At 57.5% G+C, this 23,985-nt stretch overlaps 1 protein-coding gene and 1 long non-coding RNA gene across 3 annotated transcripts; one reads left to right on the plus strand and one right to left on the minus strand.

Annotated features, from left to right (window-relative positions):
- The first annotated feature begins 2,713 nt into the window (after window positions 1-2,713).
- Window positions 2,714-3,602, plus strand: LOC306816390. Of its 2 annotated transcripts, XR_013777655.1 has the most exons (4): window positions 2,718-2,803; window positions 3,203-3,224; window positions 3,315-3,394; window positions 3,481-3,602. It is a non-coding gene; the product is annotated as an uncharacterized lncRNA (long non-coding RNA). The 2 variants fall into 2 exon arrangements; XR_013777654.1 differs by lacking the exon at window positions 3,203-3,224 and having other exon boundaries at window positions 2,714-2,803.
- A 13,090-nt stretch (window positions 3,603-16,692) lies between these two features.
- Window positions 16,693-19,838, minus strand: LOC306816389 (low affinity immunoglobulin gamma Fc region receptor III-B-like; the record flags this gene model as incomplete). Its single annotated transcript, XM_079332835.1, has 6 exons — window positions 19,735-19,838; window positions 19,085-19,105; window positions 18,766-18,996; window positions 18,254-18,508; window positions 17,142-17,411; window positions 16,693-17,051 (listed from the first exon to the last, which is right to left on the minus strand). Exons 1-6 carry the CDS (start codon window positions 19,781-19,783, stop codon window positions 16,693-16,695), a joined length of 1,185 nt encoding a protein of 394 aa, XP_079188961.1. The 5' UTR covers window positions 19,784-19,838.
- Window positions 19,839-23,985: the final 4,147 nt, after the last annotated feature.

A 23,985-nucleotide genomic window follows, 5' to 3' on the forward strand; every position in this document is an offset into this window, starting at 1 on the left:
CAGACACCACACCAGGTCCCCCAGGTGCTGCTGTCCCTGCAGGGCCACCCCCACCCAGCCCTGTCCCTTCTCCCTTCCAGCCCAGATCCTCAGCCTCGCTGGTGAGTCCTCAGGGGATGCCATGTCCCTGCCCTTCTGTCCCCAGCCCCGTGGTGGCCCTGGCAGGCTGGTGTCCCCTGTCACCCGCAGGTGCCCAGAGCACCCAGCTGCTGGTGGATCCCCCCTGGACGCCGGCGGTGCTGTGGGACCGGGTGACACTGACCTGCCAGGGCTCGGGGACCGATGGTGCCACCACCTGGTACAAGGACGGGCGGCGCTGGCGGCAGGAGGGACCCAACAGCTTCACTGTCACTGAGAGTGGCACCTACACATGTCACAGACCCGGCAGTGGGATCAGCCTCCTCGTTGTGGTGTCAAATGGTGAGGGGGGATCTGAAATGATCAGACTGGTTTCCTGATAAGTCTGGGTTGGCTCCACGCCATGGGTGGCCTCACACCCCTCGAGTGGCCAGAAACTGTCCCCTCCATACATAAACATCCCAGTGCATCCCAGTACACCCCAGTGTGGTGGGACCCCCATGGTGACAACTGTGCCATGGGGCTGCTCCTGATGTCCCTGGCACCCTCCTGTGCAGTGGACACTCCACCCAGATGTCCCCAGTGCCATGGGCACCCACTTTGGACCTGTCTCGGGCTCCTCATTGTGACGGGACCCTCCTGTCCCACAGAGCCGCTGGTGCTGCAGGTGTCAGCAGGGGCATTGCTGGAGGGGGACACGGTGACACTGCGCTGCCGGAGCCGGCAGGACAATCCTGTCACCAGGGTGCAGTTTTACAAGGACGAGAAGGATCTCAGGGGGTCCCTCAGGGGCACCGAGCTCTCCCTGTCGCCCCTGGAGCTGCACAACAGCGGGACCTACCGCTGCGGTGGCTGGGTGGCACCAGGAACGTCACTGTCAGCACCGGTGACAGTGATAGTGCACGGTGAGCACCCCCACGGCTGGAACCCCAATATCCTGACACATCCAAAGCCACTTCTCAGTGGACTGAGAGTCACAGTTCTCACCCCTATCTCCTTCCCAGAGCTCTTCACGGTGCCGGCACTGAAGGGTCCCCCTGAGCTCATCGATGGGTCTCCCCTCAATCTCAGCTGCCTCAGCACCCCCAGCCCCCTGCGGCCCCCAGCCCCCCTCCGGTACCGCTTCTACCGGGACGGGCAGTTGGTGGGGGGCCCGCAGGGGTCCCCGCAGCTCCTGGTGCCCGCCGTGGGGGTCTCCCACTCGGGGAATTACAGCTGCGAGGTGCGCTCCGAGGGGGGGGCCGTGCGGAAGAGCAGCACCCGGCTCGGCGTCACGGTGCGCAGTGAGTGTGGGGATGGGCACGGGGAGCCCCCACAGCCCTCTGAAATCTCTCATCCCTGCTCAACCCTCTGTGTGCCGCCCTGCTCAGCTCTCTCCCTGGGTCCCTGCATTGCTTTCCCTGTTGCCTTCATCCATTGCTGGGGTCCCTCCATTGTCCACAGGTCCCACCATCCTTTTCTGCATCGCCATAATCTTCCCTTCAACCTTTTCCATGTGTCCCCCTCCCCGGTCTCCGAACCACCTTCTTCCTCACTGGGTTCCTCCCTCCCCTCTCTGATCCTCCCTCTCCCTGATTCCCTCACTGCTCCCTGGTTTCTCCCACACCTCCCATGTCCCCAATCCCTCCTGTGTCCCCCTGCAGGGGTCCCGCTCTCGGGGGTGTCCCTGTCAGTGCAGCCCCCCGGGGGACAGGTTGCAGTTGGGGACCACCTGGTGCTGAGCTGCACGGTGGCCATGGGAACAGGTCCCCTGTCCTTCTCCTGGCACTGGGGGGGCTTGGGGACACCGCTGAGCACTGGCCCCCGCCTGGAGTTTCGGCATGTTGGGTACAATGACAGCGGCCAGTACCAGTGCCGAGTCAGCGATGGGGACAATGTGGTCGAGAGCCCCACACTGAACGTCACAGTCCTGGGTGAGTGGGACCCTTGGGCTGGGGGTGACCCTATCCACAGCATCCCAGATTCCACACATTCCCATTCCACCTCATCCCCCCCATCAGTCCCAGCCCAGCCCAGCCCAGCTCACAGCCCCCACCACTGGGTGTCACAGACCAGGGCAACTGGGACCATCTGGCTCCAGGTGTCCCCACTCAGGACATCCAAGCCATGCGTCCCTAACCCATCTGTCACATCCCCCACTGCACATCAGGTCACATTCCCCCTGCTGAACGTGACCCTCCCAGGGCTCTGAGACCCTTGGCACTGGGTTTGATGCCCCTGTTGATATGCCTCATGGCATCCATCACATCCCACCCATGCCATTCCATCCACCCCATCACCAGGTGACAACCATCCCCCTCCTTGGACACAGCATCCCTCATCCCACCCTCACCTCATCCTCATCCTCCACCCCTCATCCATCACATGCCATCATACCACACCACATGATGACCCCCAGCACCACGAGGACATTGTCCTGGGTGAAGGAACCCCTCTGTCTCCAGGTGCCACCATGCAGACTCCCTCATCCCCTGCCACAGTGTGCCAGCCCCTCCTCCTGGCTTCAGCCCTTTCTCTGTCCCCACAGTGCCTGTGACACCACAGGGACACTGGAACAGAGGTGAGGTCACACGGGGTCACTGGGATTGCAGGACCTCTGCAGTGACAGGTGACCCTGATGTGTCCCTTTTGTCCCCAGCAGTGGCTGCAGGCCTTGGCGGGTCCCTCCTATTCCTGGTCCTGCTCGTGGGTGGAGCTGTGGGCTGGCACCGGAGGATTAACATGAGTGAGTGACAATGGGGACAATGGGGGCCCCGGGAGAGCTATGGGATCACCTAAATGTGGGGATAATGGTATGGCATCCACAGTCCCTGCCATGGGCTGTGCTGAGTGCTCAGGACCTTTGCTCAAGGACCTGAAGGATTTGGAGTGGTGTTGGCCTTGCAAGCATTTGAGGGAATCTTTCAGTGATCCTGGAGGAATTTGGAGAGTCCCCTCCCTGCCAGGCTTGAGCTTCTGGAGGCTGAGGAAGTCCAGAGCACTGGAGTGGTTCAGGGGTTCTGGAGTCACCAAGGAAGCTCAGGGTTGCTGGGGGATATTGAGGGTGCAGTGGGGTTTGAGGATCCCTGAGAGGTTTCGGATCCCTGAGGACCCCACAGTCACCCCTCCCCTCTTTCATTTGCAGCTGACAGGAAGCAGCAGAAAAGGTGAGTGTGATGCTCACACCAAACTCTGGCTTTTGACCCCAACCCCCAGGACCTCCCACTCCCACCCACACATCCCATTTATTCCCTCAGGGTCCCCCCGCAACCCCCGGCCCCCCCAGAGGAGGGGGAGGTGCTGTACACCCACGTCGTGAGCACCAAGCAGACGGGGGGTGAGTCCGGGCTGGGACACACGCAGAGGGACATGTCACCCATGAGTGTCCCCCTGCCCAGAGGCCATAGCCAGTGTCTCTCGCAGTGTCCCCCCGTGCCACCACACTCCAGGATCCCCAGGTGACCTACGCGGAGCTGCCAGCAACCCATGGGCAATCACGGGAATGCGGGGACATCTATGGGAATGTGCTGTGACACTCTGGGCACGGATGGGACTGGGGCACTGGTTGCACTTGGAGCACTGGGGGTACTGGGGTAACCCCATCATGTGGCAGTCACACACGTGTGTCTCCCGTACTGCTCCCATTGGAGCCCAACATTCACGGGTAGGAGGGTACAAGTGGGGGGTCACGGGTGAAGCAGCACAGGGACACTAAAGCTCCCCATGCCCCCAAAACCCCCAAGGGCTTCCTCACCCCCATTGCATATATGGCTCCCCATTCCATATTCAAGTGCTCCCAGAATTCTCAGACACTTCCCCATTCCCTCCCTACTGTGCTCCCAGTACCCCCAAGGGCTCCCTATTTCCCCTCCCAGTGCCTCTCCATTGCTCCCAGTACATCCATGGGATTTTCATTCTCCCTCCCAATACCCCTGTGCTCCCAGCAACTCTGCAATGCCCCTCTCAGCACTCCCAGTACACCCACAGCTCCTAATCTTGCTCCCAGTGCCTGGGGAACACAGGACTTGTTGTCTTCTTATTGGCACCAAAATGCAGCTTTTTGGTTCAGCTGGCAATGGTGGTGTTTCTTTGTTCAGCTCTGTTGAGCTTTAGGAACGGGATTCTGCAATGTTGGGCTGCCACTAGAAACCAGTGCTCAGGATTCCCTTCTGCCCTGTCTCAAACCCCTCCTCTGCCGTATTCTCCACGCGATGATGTCACAAATGCCCTGGAGGCGTTCCAGAGACTCTTCCTTTTCCAGAGCAGTGGGGATCAGGCTATGGCACAGGGTGGGGTGTTAGGGACAGGAGAAATTGGATGTCTCAAGACATTTTGGAACACCTGAATTTGGCAGGGCTGGTTTAGGCCTTGCTTTTGGTGACACAAGGCCCTGTGTGTCAGTCAGTCTGTCAGCCATGGCACACTGAGGACAGTGGGATGCTCTGCCAAACCCATCTCCGGAGTGGCCAAGTGACCAGGAGTTCCACCTTGGAATAGGGGCCTTGAAGGCCCCAGGGCTTTAAAGGCAGAGCATGAGGTGGCCAAGTGTCTGAACGTGTCTTCTCTTTGAGTATTTGCCCCATTCATGCTGGAACCCACGAGTTGGAAACTGTCTTGGTTTAAAAGAAAAACATCTGCCAAGGAAAGCAGGAACCTTCCTGGAATGGAAAGAGAACCCATCCTTCCAAATTTTTATAACTGTTGCAATTATGGGGCTTCCAGGTAAAAATTTAAGAAAAGGAGCAACAGGTAATTCTTAGGAAATTTATAGAACAGAACAGAACAAACACCAAGACAAGACAAAAAATATCGAACCAGCTCAGGGCTGTTTGTTCGTCCTTGGTGCAGTTCTGGCCACAGCTAGTAAAGGGCGATGTAGGGAGCACTCCCGGCCAGCAGGGGGCGCTGCAGGGAGCACTCCCAGCCAGCAGGGGGCGCTGCAGGGAGCACTCCCGGCCAGCAGGGGGCGCTGCAGGGAGCACTCCCGCCCAGCAGGGGGCGCCCCGGTGCCAGCTCCAACCCCTCAGGGGCCATGGCGGCCCAGGGCGGGAGGGACGAGCCCAAATCGCTCCTTTGGCAAACTCACGCTTTGCACCAATCAGTGCCGGCACCAGCACCGGCAGCGCCCGGGCAGAAGAGACGAAGGCAGCAGCTTGGATCCTGGTGCCCTGTACAGGCAGCGGAGCAGTGTCCCGGCCCAGGCACACACCCTGCGCAACACCCGCCACCGCTCTCCCTGATGGGAACGCAAGGAAGGCAGCACCCAACCCCAGGCAGGTCTCAGGCCCACAGCAGCACCTCTTGTGCCTTTCCACCACAATTCCTGAAAACCCTCAGCCTCTCACTGCCTTTTCCTCCTTCAGCCCTGGCACAGCAGCTCTGGGAATGTTGAATTCCCCTGGCATGTTGAGGAAAGCAGGTGCTCCTTGCTGACACTGCCAGGGCTCCTCAGGGGCTCCAGAGCACATTTGGAGGTGCTGCTCTTCCTGTGCCACTGCTGGTCCTGACACAGCAGCCGCGGGAGGAGGAGAGGGAGCAGCAGAGCCTTAATGAGCTGTTGTAATTATGGCAGGGGCTCCTAAAGGTCACCTGTGCTGCTGAACCATCCCTGTGCCCAAATACACGGCTCTGCTGCCTCTCCCAGGGATTTTGGGCTACTCTGGCAGCACTGGACACATTTTGAAGCTCAGATGCCCCCAGCTTTGCCCACAAGAAGTTTTTTGGCTGCCGGGATATTCTTGTGGAGCTTCTCCCCTTGGCCACTGCACAGGGATGGGCATTGGCCAGCCCTGCTCTGGCCAGCCCCAGGTGGCAGCCAGGACCTGAGGCTCCCCCCGCCCCCTTGGCTTTGATTCTCGCAGCATTCGAGCTGCTGCAAAGGTGAGAATTCTTTCTATGGCCAAAAAAGGCCTGACTGTGGTTTGCTCAACAACCGGACCAGGACCCTCCTCCTTCCCGAGCTGAGCAGGCAGAGCTGAACAAACCAAAACCATTTCTCCCAGTTTAATCCAAAAGTTGTGTTTTGTGTCCAATAAGAGGGACAAGGTTCCTGTGCCCCCTGGCACTGGGGGAGGGAAGAGAGCCCCTGGGGGTACTGGGAGCACAGGAACGGGGAGCTCTGGGCAGCCCCACATGGGATCCCCCACTCGTGGCCACCTCCCGGGCAGGGTGGGCAACCACGGGAGCCAAGGGCAGGGGGAAACATGGGGGTGCCCTCAGGCAGGGATCTCCAGTGCCCCCAGTGTCTCCAGTGTCACAGCTCATTCTCGTAGCTGTGACTGGGGTCCCGCTGTCACCCCTGGCAGCTCCTCGTGGTCACCTGGGGGATGTGGGGGGGCCTGAGAGACACTCTGGGATTGGGGTCCTGGGTGGGGGTGACACCCGTGGGTGACGTGTCCCTGTCCCCCCCCCACATACTCACCCCCTGCCCACTCGGTGCACACCACACTGGGGTCCAGGGTCTCCCCCTCCTCCAGGGCTGTCCTGTGGGAATAAGGGGTCTGGGTCTGGGCAAGTGGGAAAGAGGAGTCCCAGCCAGAGGGCCCCCCCCCCACTGGTCATGGGGCTTCCTGGTGACTGCAAATAAAAGGGGAGAGGGGGACTGTGGGGACCCTGGGACCCCTGAATCTTTCTGGGACCTCAGCTGCTCCAAACACCCATGGCACCCCCAAATCCTTACTGGAGCCCCAATTCTCACCACACCCCTCACTGCTCCCAAACACTCCAAGCACCCCTGAACCCCATGCCACTGTGCCCCTGACCCTCCCAGTATCCCTGACCCTCTGAACAACAAAACTCGAAGCCTGACAGGGAGGGGCTACCCCCAATCTCCCCCATGACCCCAAAAAATCCCTCAATATCCCTGCAAGACCTCCAAGAGCTCCCCAAACCCTCCAGAATCTCCCAGTGACATGCCAGTGTTCTTGAACACACACCCAGGGATGTGTCTGGGGCCCAACCAAGACACTCCAAATTCTCCCCACAAGGCACAGGATACATAGCCAAGGTCACCGTGTGTGGGAATCTCTGTGTGGGACGGTCATCAGGACAAACTCAGGCGCTCTCTATATTCTGGTCTTGAAGTTTGCAGTTTATTGTAAAGGGCGTGGGTGCAAAGGGCCCTGCTGAGAGCTGCCAGCTGCAGCTCAGAGCAGGACAGAAAGAGAGTGGGGGTAAGGAGTTCTAAGAGATAAGAGCAAGGAGTAAGAGGTAAGAGAGAGAGAAGTAAGAGGGTGATGTAAGAGAGCAATTTTCCCATTTACAATACAATAAATCTTCTGTGTTGAATATTCTAATTTCCACTAACCAATCTAATACAAGATACAAATCCTCTAACATTTGCATACAACCTGAGAACCCTCAACCTCCGTGTAGACCTGCAGCCCACCTTGTCCCACCATCCTTTCTGGGAATCCCCAGCCCTGACTTGGTGCCCTCATCCATTCCTGACTGCTTTTCCACATCCTCCCCTCCCTGCCCGGATGCCCGTACCTCTCTCTCAATTCCCCTCTCTGCTCCTTGGTGTCCCCTCCCTGAACTCCACATCCTTCCTTTAGGTCCCTTTCCCGGATCCTCCATCTCTACTCCCCCTCTCCCTCTTTGTGGTCCCCTTGCCCCTTCCCGGGCCCCCCAGGTCCCTCACAGTCCCTTGGTGTCCCCCATCTCCCACAGAGGTTTCACTGTCGGGAGCGTTCCTGTCGGTGCAGACCCCATGGGACAGGGGGCACTTGGGGACAGCCTGGTGCTGAGCTGCACGGTGGCCATGGGGACAGGTCCCCTGCCCTTCTACTGGAATAGGGGGGGCTTAGGGGCACCACTGGGCACTGGCCCCGCCTGGAACTGGGGCACACTTGGGAGAATGACAATGATCACTACCACTAGAACTACTGTGGTCACTACTGAACCAGTGCCGGGTCAGCAACGGGCACAGCATAGCCGAGGGTGTCCCCCTGAACATCACCGTCCTGGATGAGCGGGACCCTCGGGCTAGGGGGGACCCCACCCAGAACATCCCCATCCCTCCTGCCTCAGCCTTGTCTGTGTCCCCGCAGTGCCCGTGGCCAATGCCACCATCACCCCCGGTCCCCTGGCACTCCAGGTGTGCCCAGGTGACCCCGTGACCCTGCGCTGCTCGGTGCAGGTGGGCTCAGCCCCTGTCACCTTCACCTGGCTGCACAACAGGCATGAGGAGGCCAAGGGTCCCCTCCTGGACCTTGGGGCCGTCGATGTGGGACATTTGGGCACCTACCAGTGCGTGGCCACCAACCAGCTGGGACAGGACGGCCACCGCGTGTTCCGGGCACTCAGCCCAGAGCTGGCCCTGGAGGTGACACCACAGGGAACCACTGGACACCACTGGAGCACGGGTGGGGTGACACGGGGTCACTGGGATGTTCAGGAGCCCCGGGGTTCAGGGTGACCCTATTGTGTCCCACTCTGTCCCCAGCAGTGGCTGTGAATGTCAGCAGGACCCTCCTGTACCTGCTCCTGGCTGTCATCAGGGGCTGTCAGTGGTGTCACCGCTGGGATGGGTGACAATGGGGGGACATGGGGGTCCTGGAGTGAGGGAAAGCCCCTAGAGTTGGGGCAGAGATCAAGCAGCACCCAGGGCCCCTGGGCTGGGGAAAACTGAGCCCACAGTTGTTGGGAAGGATGAATTAGGAAAACCTTATAAATATGTGTGCTTAGCAAAGGATTTTGAAACCATAAGCGAGATAGAAATGACAGCGGTTTTCGACTGTGTGGCTGAGAGCAACAATGTGAATGCTTGAAGGCCTTTTCCTTTGTTTAGATAAAGCAAAAGACCACAAGTACCAACAAGCCAGCAGAGACCATCTCCAGGCATCACAGGAAGGAGCAGAGATGAGCTTTATAGATAAGAAAGCAGCAAAACATCATAATATAGTAATTTCTATAGGTTGTATGCAAATGTTAGAGGATTTGTATCTTGTATTAGATTGGTTAGTGGAAATTAGAATATTCAACACAGAAGAAGATTTATTGTGTTGTAAATGGGAAAATCGCTCTCTTACATCACCCTCTTACTTCTCTCTCTCTCTTACCTCTTACTCCCCCCTCTTATCTCTTAGAACTCCTTACCCCCACTCTCTTTCTGTCCTGCTCTGAGCTGCAGCTGGCAGCTCTCAGCAGGGCCCTTTGCACCCACGCCCTTTATAATAAACTTCAAACTTCAAGACCAGAATATAGAGAGCGCCTGAGTTTGTCCTGACGACCGTCCCACACAGAGATTCCCACACAGGGTGACCTTGGCTATGTATCCTGTGCCTTGTGGGGAGAATTTGGAGTGTCTTGGCTGGGCCCCAGACACATCCCTGGGTGTGTGTTCAAGAACACTGGCATGTCACTGGGAGATTCTGGAGGGTTTGGGGAGCTCTTGGAGGTCTTGCAGGGATATTGAGGGATTTTTTGGGGTCATGGGGGAGATTGGGGGTAGCCCCTCCCTGTCAGGCTTCGAGTTTTGTTGTTCAGAGGGTCAGGGATACTGGGAGGGTCAGGGGCACAGTGGCATGGGGTTCAGGGGTGCTTGGAGTGTTTGGGAGCAGTGAGGGGTGTGGTGAGAATTGGGGCTCCAGTAAGGATTTGGGGGTGCCATGGGTGTTTGGAGCAGCTGAGGTCCCAGAAAGATTCAGGGGTCTCAGGGTCCCCACAGTTCCCTCCCCTTTTATTTGCAGTCACCAGGAAGCCCCATGACCAGTGGGGGGGGGGGGAGGACCTCTGGCTGGGACTCCTCTTTCCCACCTGCCCAGACATGACCCAGACCCCCCCTTATCCCCACAGGACAGCCCTGGAGGAGGGGGAGGCCCTGGACCCCAGTGTGGTGTGCACCGAGTGGGCAGGGGGTGAGTATGGGGGGGGGGGGGACAGGGACACGTCACCCACGGGTGTCACCCCCACCCAGGGCCCCAAACCCAGAGTGTCTCTCAGGCCCCCCCACATCCCCCAGGTGACCACGAGGAGCTGCCAGGGGTGACAGCGGGACCCCAGTCACAGCTACGAGAATGAGCTGTGACACTGGAGACACTGGGGGCACTGGAGATCCCTGCCTGAGGGCACCCCCATGTTTCCCCCTGCCCTTGGCTCCCGTGGTTGCCCACCCTGCCCGGGAGGTGGCCACGAGTGGGGGATCCCATGTGGGGCTGCATATGAGCAAAGCAGCCACAGAGCCACGAGCTGGAATTGTGGGAGAGATACGGCCAGTGAGCCGGGGAGACAGTGGCCATAGGGGACGCCATGGTAGCCACAAAATCAGTACCTATGTGGTAGGAAAAAAACCAAAATCACAGACTACTGGAGGGACTGCGGTTGCCACTGTGGCCCTCGCTGCCCCCCTGAGGTTGCCAGAAAACTTTTGAACAGTGCCCCCCGTGTCTGTGGCTCTGTTTCTGTCCCCTTTGCCCACGAATGATGGAAAGATTACCTTTGAAGTTCGTTTTCCTGTTGAAAAGTCTGCTGGAAAAATGTTATAGTCGTGTGAGATGTTACATAATGATTCGTATCATTATAGAAACACAGCATGGGATCAGTATAAACAAGAATATTGAACTTAAAGCATGGACATGAGACAGAGGAAAATATAATAATTTCATTATATTTGTTAAAATGACTTTGTTGTGAATTACTGGCTTTTGCTGTTATGTGTTTTTTGCCACTATAATTATGAATTGTATCCACTTTTTATGGATAAGGAAAATGCAAGCTTGTGTGAACATGGGAAGGCTTATTACTGCTGTTACCTGCTTGCTAAGAGTGTAACCTGAGAACAGGTTTGAGCCTTGTCCAGCCCTGGTGGGGGCTTGTAGCCGCTGTTGCTTGGAATCCAGCCAACATGTTTGGGCTATCCCAGCACAGTAGGCATGACAGCACTCAACAAGAAACTGCCTAGAAAAGGGGCAGTGACCAGGGCTAGAATGGACGTGTTGGTGGAGTGCAGACTCCCTGCATCCCCAGCACTGCTTGCCCGTTCCTTATCATGGAATTAACAAATTGCCTTATTGATTAACCTACCCGATTGTTGTAATTTATAAAAAAAATTGTGATCTCAATGTGATGAATTTCCATTTTTCAGGGGAAAAACTGATGCTGGGAAAACACCCTACCTTTGGTGTCTCCTGGGGTGACTCTTGCCTTCTCCTGGGATAGGAAATTCATCAAAAGATAAGGCATGGGCAAGAAATTTGAGCTCGCCCCGAGGAAAATTGCAGTAAATTACCTGTGATTTCTTGTGCAGGAAGATCCAGGCAAGAACATGGGACTGTGAGTATCGCTTGGTTGGGTGGTGTGTGACTGGTGTCTGTCTGAGATGCAGCAGTTACGGGGCGAGTGCTGAGTTCTTCTAACCTCAGTTCTGACTTCTCACGAGACAAGCGGCAGGTGAAGGAACAAAGTGAGTGAAGAGGGGACTTCTAAATAAAAATGGGGGCTGGGAGAGCTTCTCGAAGGGATTTAAAATAAAGTCAGGGGCCAGGGGCATTTGTCAAAGGGATTTTATTTAAACAGTCAGGGGCCAGAGGCACTGAAGGACCAATCAGGAATGGGTCAGGATTTTTCAGAAAACCAAAGAACCCAGGTACCAAAGGTTCAGATAAGAATCAGGGTTCATGTAAGAACTGGGATACAAAATATAAAGGGAGTCAAGGGTTTCCTAGCACAGTCCATAGTAGTGGATTACTAGGAAACAGGACAAAAGTAGCGGACCCAAAACATTGCTGGATTGAGGGATGAAATTCCGAAGAGCATCCAAGGTTGTCCAACAAAAATGTGAGAACAAGCAAAGAAAAAATAAGGGTTTTCTTTGCTGGGGGGGGGGGGGGGGCAAGTGTGTTGCAGTTACCAGAGAAATTAGTTAGAAAGAAGAGGCAGAGGCCAGGGATGAACTGGAAAAATGGGACAAGAAGCAGGTAGGATAGGTTTGAAGAAAGAAGGAAAAGTGCTGGCAGATATGCACTGGGAGGCTTAGATTTGCCAGCCCTTCAATGTATTTGTAAATTCAGGAGAATCGAGTGATCCAAAGAATGGGGAGAATGCCATATGCTGGGCAAGAGACACAGAACCCCAGCCTCCATCCAGGCTGCCGCAGGTTTTTCACAGGTTGCTCCAGCCGTGGCCCGGCTGCCCTGGGCTCCCCGCCCGTGCCAGCACAACCCACGCCGGTTCCTCTGCCTGTCCCCTGTCCCTCCCAGGCGCCGCGGTCCCGGGCGCCACCAGCCGCGTGTGCACGGGCCGTGCACTGATCTGGGTGCTGATGGAGGCTCCTCGGCGGTTCCCATGCCGGGCTCCGCCTCCAACCACTCTCCCCACAAGTGCTGCCTTCTGCCCCCACCTCTCTCTCTCGGGCACTCTCAGGTCTGTTACTAAACCCCGCCCTTGCCACTGCTCCCTTAGTGACTCCGGCTCCCACTGCCCAAAGGAAATCCCTCTGTAAAGGAAGAATATCGTACCAAAGTGCTGAGAGTTCAGCTGAAATCCAGAGACATCCTGACAGTCCCTCCCATCCCACTACTCCTAAACATTCATGTTTTAGAGACGGGGAGAAGGGAAAGGGTGAAGCCCTGGCACAGTCAAGGTACCAGGAGCAGGCTGAGAATGCTTGTTTCTGCTGTGAAGAAAAGATACACTGTGGAGGGAGGTGCCCTCAGCTGGGAAGGGATCTGAGAGTAGTTCGGGAGGTACATCTGGAAGAAGATGGGGAGATCATGGGCTCTATCATCCAAAGCCTTTAAGAAAACAGGCCCACAAAAGAAAGTATTAAAATTTATAGTAAATACTAGAACAAAAAGAACTTGTGTAGTAAATGTTCAAAAAAATGTGATGTGTGTAGTAACACTGTAGAAATGGCAGGAGAAAGGGAAAAGGAATTTGAAGTTGCTGTCATTAATTAAAGGTGTAATAATTAAAAGTAAAACCAAAGTATGGAGGAGAAATATCTTACTAATTCCTGAAATAAGTAATAACATATTGAGAAGAAATATTTTCAGACACCATTAGGAATAGGGGTTATACCAGAAGGAGGGAAATAAAAGAACAAGCCCTCCTAACAGGAAAAGATACATCTTAATAGTTCAACCAAATGTTTACAAAGAAAAAGAATGTCAGGATATGCCTTAATTAATGAAAAAATATGCAGACTATAAAAAAGGAAAAAGGAATATTACTATCAAATTGGTTAATTCAATTTTACAAATTATGTGCTCTAAAAAGAGCATTAAAACATTTAGCAAAAAAAAAAAAAAAACAAAAAACGAAAAACAAAAAAACCCGACAACAATGTGGGAAAGTGCAATTTTACTCTTAGGAGGCAGTGACTTGATAAGCCGCTGTGCTGAGGGGCACAATCCCCCCTTCACACGCTGCCCCAGCTGTTGGGGATGTGCCCAGGACAGTGTTGGCTTTCTGTGTCCCCAGTGCACGGTAGCTCAGCCACGGCACGCTGAGCTTCTTGTCACCCCATGCCCCAAATCCTTCCCAGGGCTGCTCTCCCTCCATTCCCAGCCCGGCGCTGTCTCGGTGCAGGTGCAGCCCCTGCCTTTGGCCTCGCTGAACCTCGTGGGCTCGGCCCGGACCCGCCTGCCCAGCCCGGCCCAGCGCGGGGCCAGCAGCCCCTTCCTTCCCCCAGCCCTGCCCTGCTGCAGCCGCTCCCCAGCGCGCAGCCCCGGCTGCTCCTGCCCACTCCACCCACGGCCGAGCCTCTCCTACAGACCCTTCCCAGCGCCGCCCCAGCGCCCCGAGGCCCGAGGACACGGCCCCGAGATGCTCCGGCCGCCCGCCCCTCACCGTCTCTGCCGCCGCCAGCGCCGCAACGACGAGTCAGCGCAGCCGCGGCGGAAGTGACGCACTGAGCCACGCCCAGCGACGCGCTGTGCCCCCTGGGAAATGGAGTCCAGAGCCGCGCACACGCGGAACTAAAATAAACTAGATTTATACAGCAGAGTTTCGCAACATTATACATACAGCATTCATTTTATTATTTGCGAAAAGCCAATAATATAATATATTCTTATAACAACGATGGAATCGTATAAAATAGAAGCAAGCCCCCCAAAATACGCTGTGTAGTTCAGAACAGCGAACAGAAGGTGGCAATCTTACTCCATGGAAAACATAAATGACAAAAATCCAAAAAACTTCTGAGTGACGGAACTCACTGTGTGCAAAATGCGGAGGGATTTCGGGAGGGGTTCGGCAGTCTCGTGACTATCAGGATGTCTGTAAAGCCGAGGGAGCGGTGCCCGATGGAACGTGTCCATGGAGGGACACCCCCAGCACGTGCCCGGGATCGGAATTGATGCCTTAAATTTTAGTTTTCCTATTTTCCAGATTCTGCACTGCCTTAGTGTGTGACTCTGAACTCCATGTAAAGTGTTAGGAGGTTCTCCTCACAGTTCAGTCAGACAAAACAATCCTTTTCCAGCCCCAGGACCAGGGACACTGCTGCAGCTTCAGCCTCAAAATGTATAATTTATACAAGAAGTGCAAACAGCAGTGAATTGGGGAGAGCAATGTGGGAGGGTGGGATTGCATAACCTGGAACTGGAATTGGACAATTTACCCTATGGAAATGGACCAAAAGTTATAAAACTGTGAAAACTCATGACTTGGAGTCCAGCTTGGGTGAAGCCTCTTGTACTCCCCAAGGTGTATCCGTGTAATACTCTTACTAAATTCTATTTTATTCCTTTAACTCTGTCTAGTGTCTGTTCCAGGTCAGCCTCTTTGGGTATCAGAACGAAGGGGTACTTTAACAGTTAAATGAATTTATTTGGATCAGGAAGAGGAGCCCTTGGTGGGGTTTGGGGGGTCCCTTGCTGAGGGTTTAATGAGAGGAGTTGAGATCCCCAGCCCCTGCTGGGAATTTGGGGTGTTGAGGGGCTGAGGGTCCCTTGCTGAGGGTGTGGTGAGGTTTAGGGTGTCCTGAGGTGGGGAGGGTCCCTTGGTGAGAGTGTGATTGGGGGGAGATGGGCCCATGGCCCTTGCTGGGAATATGGGGGGAGATCCTGGATCTGGTGTTCTCCAGCTGCTGCTTTTAGACACCCAAAATTGTAACATTGACGCAGAAAACACCTTCCCATGGGAATATTCCTGATATTCCTGCTGTGTGGAAACTCACCTTCCCCCTCAAAACCAAAATTAGTGAAACTTTGTGGATCTTTTTGGACTATAGTGCCTCAAATCCCTGTGTGGATGTTGGTTTTCTGGGATCCCTCCACATCTCCCCACCACTGCACTTCACTCCGGGTTGGTTAAGTCAAATTACTGATTAATTCCAGGGATTTCTGAGCTGCAGGAAAGTTTTACTACCAGCTCTGGAAGCACAAGGGGTGTGAGGAGCTGTCAGGACTTGCCTGTGGCCATTGCATCTTGAAGAAATCCTGGCTGGGATTTGGCTCTGTCCCAGCTGACCCAAATTCCCAATTCTTTGATTTTCCATATGGGAGAAGCTCTGGGAGCAGGGGGAATTCTGCACCTGGATGAGACAATTGGAGGAGCAGAATTCCCAGGCTGAGAGGGGAGGATTTTGTGGGCATTGGGAGGAATTTTTCCCCCATTTGTGAGTGTTTTAAATGCTGGGAATGGCCAAAACATCCCCTTGGGACTGGCCCCGAGGCCCCAGGAATCCTTGGCACCGATTCTCTCAGGAGAGGGGATTTGAGGGAGCCCAAAGGGCATCACTTGGCTTTGGCAGAGCTGTTGTGGAGACAGAGGGAATTCAACTGCCATGGCCTGATCCTGACTGCCCTGGAAAAGGGGGAGGCTCTGGAACCCCCCAGGGCCTTTGTGACATCGTGGTGTGGGGACCACGGCACAGGAGGGGTTTGGGAATGGTGACACAAGAATCCAGAGCCTCCTGAAGGCTGCTGTGGCCATCAGAGCAATGAAGATCCAGGGCCCTGCCAGGTTCCTCTGGTGGAGGAATTGAGCTGGGGGAATTGTCTGGGGTTTGTTCCTTGCTGGGGCTTTCCCTGGAAATGGTTCCTTTTGTGACCCTTTGGATTCTGACCCTTGTTGCTGTTGCTGTTGGTTTTGTTCTCTCGTTGCAGTTTGCAGGAAATTGTTCTTGTCTCTGCCCTTTGGGACCTTTGCTTTTTGTGCCTCCACTGGCAGGGGGAGGGGCACCAGCCCCTGTTTTTTTGTGGCAGCCCAAAATTGGAGAATCCCCTTCCTAAAGCTCAACAGTGCTGAACAAAGAAACACCATCTCTGCCAGTTGAGCCAAAAAGCTGCATTTCGGTGCCAATAAGAGGAAACGAGTCCTGTGTTCCCCAAAGCTGGGAGGAGAGATGGGGAGCCATGAGTGTACTGGGAGCACTGGGAGGGGGAAAGGGGAGCATTGGGTGCCCTATGCAGCGCCCTGACTCATGGTCATCACCCTGGGCAGGATGGGCAACCACGGGAGCCATGGGATGGGGACTCCCAGTGTCCCCAGTGTCACAGCACGCTCTCATAGGTGTCACTGGTGTCCTTTAGTTGCCCGTGGGGTCCTGGCAGCTCTGTGTGGGTCACCCACCCCGGCGGTGCCACCAGTGACAGCCCCCAATGACAGCCAGGAGCAGGAGCAGGTACAGGAGGGTCCTGCCGACATTCACAGCCACTGCTGGGGACACAGAGGGACACAACGGGGTCACCCTGAACCCCGGGAGTCCTGAACACTCCAGTGATTCCGTGTGACGTCACCTGTGAGTCCAGTGGTTCCCTGTGGTGTCACCTCCAGGGCCAGCTCTGGGCTGAGTGCCCGGAACACGCGGTGCCCGTCCTGTCCCAGCTGGTTGGTGGCCACGCACTGGTAGGTGCCCGAATGTCCCACACTGACGGCCCCAAGCTCCAGGAGGGGACCCTTGGCCACCTTGTGCCCGTTGTGCAGCCAGGTGAAGGTGACAGGGGCTGAGCCCACCTGCACCGAGCAGCGCAGGGTCACGGGGTCACCTGGGCACACCTGGAGTGCCGGGGGACCGGGGGTGATGGTGGCATTGGCCACGGGCACTATGGTGACACAGACAGGGCTGGCACCAGGTGCAGCGGGGATGGGGATGCTGTGGGTGGTGTCACCTTCAGTCTGGGGGCCCCACTCACCCAGGACAGTGACATTCAGGAGGACACTCTCGGCCACAGTGTCCCCATTGCTGACCCGACACTGGTAGTGGCCGCTGTCATTGTGCCCAACATGCCGCAGCTCCAGGCGGGGGCCAGTGCTCAGCAGTGTCCCCGAGCCCCCCCGGTGCCAGGAGAAGGACAGGGGACCTGTCCCCATGGCCACCGTGCAGCTCAGCACCAGGCGATCCCCAACTGCCACCTGTCCCCCGGGGGGCTCCACAGATGTGGACACCCCTGAGGGTGGGACCCCTGCAGCGGGACACAGGAGGGGTTGGGGACATGGGAGGAGTGGGGGACAGCAGGGAGGAGTGAGGGACTCAGGGAGAGGGAGGATCAGAGAGGGGGTGGGAGGATCACAGTGAGGTAGAAAGGCACGAAGTGGGGCGGACGCTTGGAAAGGGAAGGAAGGAACCCCAGGGAAGGATGGGACATTCACAGAGGGGACACATGGAGAGGGTTGAAAGGAACCACAGGAAAGATTTTGGGGACCCAGACAGGGATGGCAGGGCCATGGACAATGGAGGGACATCAGAGAGGGAGAGGGACACCAAGGGAGAACTGTGGGGACCTGGTGGGGGATGCAGGAACCAGCGAGGTTGATGGGGGGACCCAGGAAGAGAGCTGGGAAGGCAGGGCGGCACACAGAGGGTTGAGCAGGGATGGGAGACCTGGAGGGGCTGTGGGGGCTCCCCGTGCCCATCCCCACACTCACTGCGCACCGTGACGCCGAGCCGGGCGCTGCTCTTCCGCACGGCCCCCCCTCGGAGCGCACCTCGCAGCTGTAATTCCCCGAGTGGGAGACCCCCACGGCGGGCACCAGGAGCTGCGGGGACCCCTGCGGGCCCCCCACCAACTGCCCGTCCCGGTAGAAGCGGTACAGGAGGGGGGCTGGGGGCCGCAGGGGGCTGGGGGTGCTGAGGCAGCTGAGATTGAGGGGGGGACCCCTCGGGGAGCTCAGGGGGGACCCTCCAGCACCAAGACAGGCTTGAGCTCTGGGAAGGAGATGGGGGTGGGGACTGTGACTCTGAGTCCACTGAGAAGTGGATTTGGGGGTGTCAGGAAATTGGGGTTCCAGCCGTGGGGGTGCTCACCGTGCACTGTCACTGTCACCGGTGCTGACACTTTTGCTCCTGTTCGCTCCAAGCCCCCGCAGCAGTAGTGGCCGCTGTTGTGCAGCTCCAGGGGTGACAGGGACACCTCTGTGTCCCTGAGGGAGCCCCCCAGCTCCTTGTCGTCCTTGTAAAATCGCACCCTCGTGACAGGGCTGTCCTGCCAGCCCCGGCAGCGCAGTGTCACCGTGTCCCCCTCCAGCAGTGCCCGTGCTGGCACCTGCAGCACAAGCCAGTCTGTGGGACAGGAGGGACCTGTCAAACTGAGGAGCCCAAGACAGGTCCAGAATGGGTGCCCATGGCACTGGGGACATCTGGGTGCAGTGTCCACTGCACGGGAGGGTCCCATGGACACCAGGAGCAGCCCCATGACACAGATGTCCCTGTATGCAGGGGACAGGCTCTCACCACACAAGGGATGTGCGTCCATTCACGGAGTGGAGCCCACCCAGACCTATCAGCCAACCACCCTGAGCATTTCATGTCCCCCTCACCATTTGACACCATCACAGGTTGGCTGAGCCCACTGTCGGGTCTGCCACACGTGTAGGTGCCACTCTCAGTGACAGTGAAGCTGTCGGGTCCCTCCTGCCCCCAGAGCCGCCCGTCCTTGTACCAGGTGGTGGCACCGGCGGTCCCCGAGCCCTGGCAGGTCAGTGTCACCCGGTCCCACAGCACCGCTGGCGTCCAGGGGGGCTCCACCAGCAGCTGGGTGCTCTGGGCACCTGCAGGTGACAGGGGACACCAGCCTGCCAGGGCCACCATAGGGCTGGAGACAGCAGGGCAGGGACATGGCATCCCCTGAGGACTCACCAGCGAGGCCGAGGGTCTGGGCTGGAAGGGAGAAGGGACAGGGCTGGGTGGGGGTGGCCCTGCTGGTACAGCAGCACATGGGGAACCTGGTGTGGTGTCTGTCCCCAAACTGTCCCCACAGGAAAACTGGTGTAGCATGGAGGTTTTGAGGACAGAAACCCTTCAGTCACCCTGGGCTGAGGCAGGACATGGGGACACTGTGGACACCCCATGTGTGCACAGGTCACCTCCCCCAGCCCTACAGCACCTGTCCCCACAGCCACATCCCCATGGCCCTGAGCCCATGATCCCAATCCCATGGCACCTCTCCCCATGCCCCATCTGCATGGAACGTGGCCCTTGTCCCTGTCCCTGCATCCCTGTCTCCCTGACCCTGTCCCCACAGCTGCCCTAGCCCTAAGGTTCCTTTGTCCACATCCTTGTCCCCACACCTCGATCCCCCTGTTCCCAACCCCACATCCCAGATCCCGTGTTCCTACCCACACGGCCACCCCACCACTCTGGTCACACAGGGCTCCATGCCCATGCCCTGGCTCTGCTGCCTTGGGAACCTCAGGGGACCCCACAGCCCCCCTGTGCCCCCTCCCCACCACTCTCTGCCTCACCAGGGCCCATCCCCAGGGCGTCAGGCCCGTGCCCGGGGCACTCACCCCACAGGAGCAGCGCCACCTTCCCGGCCATCCTGGTGTCCCTGGCCATGGGCACTGGCTGTCACTCGCTGTTGGGGCCACCCGTCCCCTGGCTGGCGGCTCTTGGGATGAAGGGACAGGAAGCGAGGTCACGTCTCATCCTCATGTGTAGGTGACCCTTGGTGGGGGCAGGGTGGGGACAGGATGGGGGCAGGTTGGGGGCCTTGTGAGACATGGTGTTGATGGAGGGACATGGTGAGGACAGGATGTTGACAGAATTTGGAGGCTGAGGTGTTGTAGAGAGCCAAGGATGTGTGTCCAGGGATTGTGGGTCCCAGGGCTGGGGGTGCAGGGGGAAAAAAGGGACCCTTGGGAATGGGGTTTCTGGAGGAAGACGCAGCCCATGGGATGGGATCCAGGCAATGGTTGTGCAGGCCAATGGGAGACCTGGGGTGGGGGTCCCCAGGGAGAAGAGACCAAGAGAATGAGGGTGCCAGGGATGGGCAGTGGCTGGGTGGGCACAGGAGTCACAGCTCCTGCCCAGGGTGCCTCAGATTTTGGGCTGACTCAGAGCCCATCACAGCCCCCACAGGGTGCTCATGGCCAGGGGACAACCCAGGCTTGTCCTGGGAGGTTCTGGCTCTCTGCCCCACCCCTGGATGTTTTGCCATCCTCCCATTTCCTGGCTCACACATCCCAGAGAAAACCTGTGCAGGTAACAGGTAGGGGATCCCAGGAAAGGGAAAAGGGGACAGTGTTTGGGGGGCTGTGGGGGATGGGGTTCTCTGGCCGTGCCCTCCCAAGATTTTTGCTTTCTCTTTCCTGCTGCAGAAGGAAGAGGCTGTTCATGCTGAGGCCAGGATGTGGATTCTGTTGTGGGGGGCACATGCAGAGGGATCCTGCCAGGAGGGAAAAGGGCTCCTCTGGGCTGGTGACACCTGGGTCTTGTCCTGGAGTCTTGTTCCAGAGGGCTCCCTGTTATGGGGATGCCACGCCTGTGGGGATTCCTGTCCCAGAGGTGGCACATCCTGGGGACCTCTGTCCTGGGGACCCTGAGAATTTCTGCTGTCCCCAGTGGGGTTCTGAGACCTCTGGGGCGCCAAAACTTAAGGGGACAAATGTGATGAGCTTGCCCTGATGATGGGAAATCCAGGGTACATTTGGTTCCACAGCAATCTGTGGAAATGCCCGTGTGTCCCTCAGGCTCTGATTCCCTGGTAAATCCTCTGCACCCTGCCCTGAATTCCCCTGTCTGGGCACTCCCTGCTCCTGCTGGGACATCCCTGTGCCCCAGAGCCACGTGTGGAGCCCCTGCTCCATATTTCCACACTTTTTTCTCTCTTTTCTGGTGTCCACATCCAGAACCCAAACATTCTTTCCGGGAGGTTCCAGAGGGCTGCAGGTTTTGTTCAAGGAGGAGGGTCCTGGTCAGGTTGTTGAGCAGATCCTTGTGGGATTTGCAGCAGTTCTGGGGCTCTCTCAGTGCCTTGGGGACAGGCACCAAATGATCAATTGCTGCATTTCTGGACTGGTTCCCTCACAGCTGCCCCTGCAGGGGGGGGTTCCAGCCAGCCCTGCTCTGAAAACCATCAAAGGGCCCTCACAGAGCCACTGCTTGGGCTCACACTGGCTTTTGTGCTTCTTGCAGGGCTGAGCAAACCACAGCCAGGCCTTTTTTGGCCACAGAAAGAATTCTCACCTTTGCAGCAGCTCGAAAGCTGCGAGAATCAAAGCCAAGGGGGCAGGGGGAGCCTCAGGTCCTGGCTGCCACCTGGGGCTGGCCAGAGCAGGGCTGGCCAATGCCCATCCCTGGGCACTGGGGCTGGGCCATGGCTGGCCCCACACTTGGATGGCCACTGGCTTCAAGGAGCAGGAGTTTGGGAGCTCCTTCCAGCCTGGGGCTCCATTCCCCAGCTGCCCTTCCTGGCTCAGATCCTGCAGGGGAGGAGCAAGAAAGGAGAGGTCTGGAACAGGATTTCTCTCCAAATCAAGTAAACCCAAAGTGTCCCAACCCCTTATGACAGAAACCCAGTGGGGGGATTGTGGGGAGCAGGAGAGGGAGGGGGAAGCCCCCCAGAGCTTCAAAAGTTTTTCATGGGGAGGGTCTCATCCATCTCCTGGTTGCCAGCACTCAGGCCCTGCAGGCGTTTTGGGTGTGGGGTTGAGGTCTGGGTGTTTTTGGGATGTCTGTGCCCTCCCTGACTGACACCAGCGCATGTCTGTTCCCCCCAGTCAGCCCTGCTGGGGTTTTTCACCCACAGAATGATCTTGGTGGGCTGTGCAATGGGGCCGAGGTGCTGCACCTGTGAGGGTTCCCAAATGGGGATTGAGGCTCCCAGATGGGCGGGGGCAGCCAATGAGGGGGTGTAGAGTGGGTGGGTCACACCCTGAGTTACGGCACCCCAGAGGTCACAGAGGTCACAGTGCCCCACTGAGGACAGAGGGGGTTGGCAGGGCCCCCCTGCTCGGGACAGGGGTCTCCGGGATGTGCCCTGCCCTGGACAGGGACTTGCTCAGGGAATGTGTCCAGGGACCCTGCCCAGAACTGCCATCCCCCAGGACAGGATCTCCCCCGCTGGGATGTGTCACCACTGGGACAAAATCCACCCAGAACATGTCACCCCCAGAACAGGATCCCCTCAGGCAGGACCCCCTGGATGTGCCCCCAGGACAGAACCCACCCTGTGTGACTCAGCACAAACAGCCTCTTCCTTCTGCTGCAGGAGAGACAAAGTGAAAGTGTTGGGGGACCTCAGCTGGACATCCCCATCCCCCACAGCCTCCCCACCCCTCCCTGCATACTCCCCACCCCCTTTTCTCCCTCCCTGGGGTCCCCCCACCCATTCCCTGCCCAGGTGTTTCCCAGGATTTACGAGCCAGGAATTGGGAGTGAGGGAGCATGGCACAAAAGTAAGGGAAATAAGGAAAACAGAGAAATAAAGAGAGGAAAAAGTCGAGGGCAGGGGAGGGAACAGAAACGGAGCTACCCAGGCTCTCCGTGTGATGCCTGCCCAGGAAATGTGCACCCCAGGGGGGCAGCGTTGGGCCCTGGTTCACCCCAAAATATGAAGCACCCAGGGAAGGAGCTGTGACCTTTGGACCTGCCCAGCTACTGCTCATGCCTAGCACTGCCCATTCCCCTGGAAATCCAACCATGAGAACCCCATTCCTTCTATCCCCCATTCCCTGGGATCCCAATCCCAGGACTGCTATTCCCTAGTATCTCCATTTCTAAGGACCCCCATCCTGGTAGTTCCAGCTCCTGGCACCCCCTTTGCCTAAGGACCATGATTCCAAAAGGACACCCATTCCCCTGGCATCCGCACCCCTGGGATCCATCCCATGATCACAAATCCCTGGAGACCACACTGTTCTGGAACCCTCATCCCTGAGTGTGAATCCACCCAACCCGTGGGACCCTCATTCCTAAGGGACCCCATCCTCGGCACCCCAGTGCCCTGGGCACCCATCCTTGGCTCCTTGCCCCGCCTCAGCCTCCAAATTCTGACAATATCCTGTCCTCACCATGTCCCACCATCAACACCATGTCCCACAAGGTCCCCACCCTGCCCCCATCCTGTCCCCACCCTGTCCCCACCAAGAGCCACCTACACATGAGGATGAGAGGTGACCTCGCTTCCTGTCCCTTCATCCCAAGAGCCGCCAGCCAGGGGACGGGTGGCCCCAGCAGCGAGTGACAGCCAGTGCCCATGGCCAGGGACACCAGGATGGCCGGGAAGGTGGCGCTGCTCCTGTGGGGTGAGTGCCCTGGGCACGGGCCTGACGCCCTGGGGATGGGCCCTGGTGAGGCAGAGAGCGGTGGGGAGGGGGCACAGGGCGGCTAGGGGGTCCCCTGAGGTCCTTAAGGTCAGCAGAGGTAGTGGGGGACAGAGGCAGTGGCCTCTCAGTCTGACCAGGGTTTTGGGGTGGCCCTAGGAACAGGAACAATGGAACTGGAATGTGGGAGAGAGATGTGGAGACAGGGATGGGGGACAGGGATTCGGGGACAGGGATGTGGGGTTTGGCTGCATGGACCTGGGGCAGCTCTGGGGAAAGGGACAGAGGGGATGCACCATGGGGAGGTGCCCACAGGGCTGGTGAGTGTGACCTGTGCCAGCATGAGATGGCCACACTGACCCCATTCCAGAGGCACCCGTGCCACCCAGATGCGTGAAACAGAGCTCTACCCTGGTAGCCTCTGCAGACCTGTTGGGGACCAAGCACTTTACTACAAGAAGGGTGTCCTCAAAGGGATATTTTGAGGACAGCCCC

Source organism: Erithacus rubecula (assembly GCF_903797595.1).
Source record: "Erithacus rubecula genome assembly, contig: scaffold_556_arrow_ctg1, whole genome shotgun sequence".
Classification (NCBI taxonomy): Eukaryota; Metazoa; Chordata; class Aves; order Passeriformes; family Muscicapidae; genus Erithacus; species Erithacus rubecula.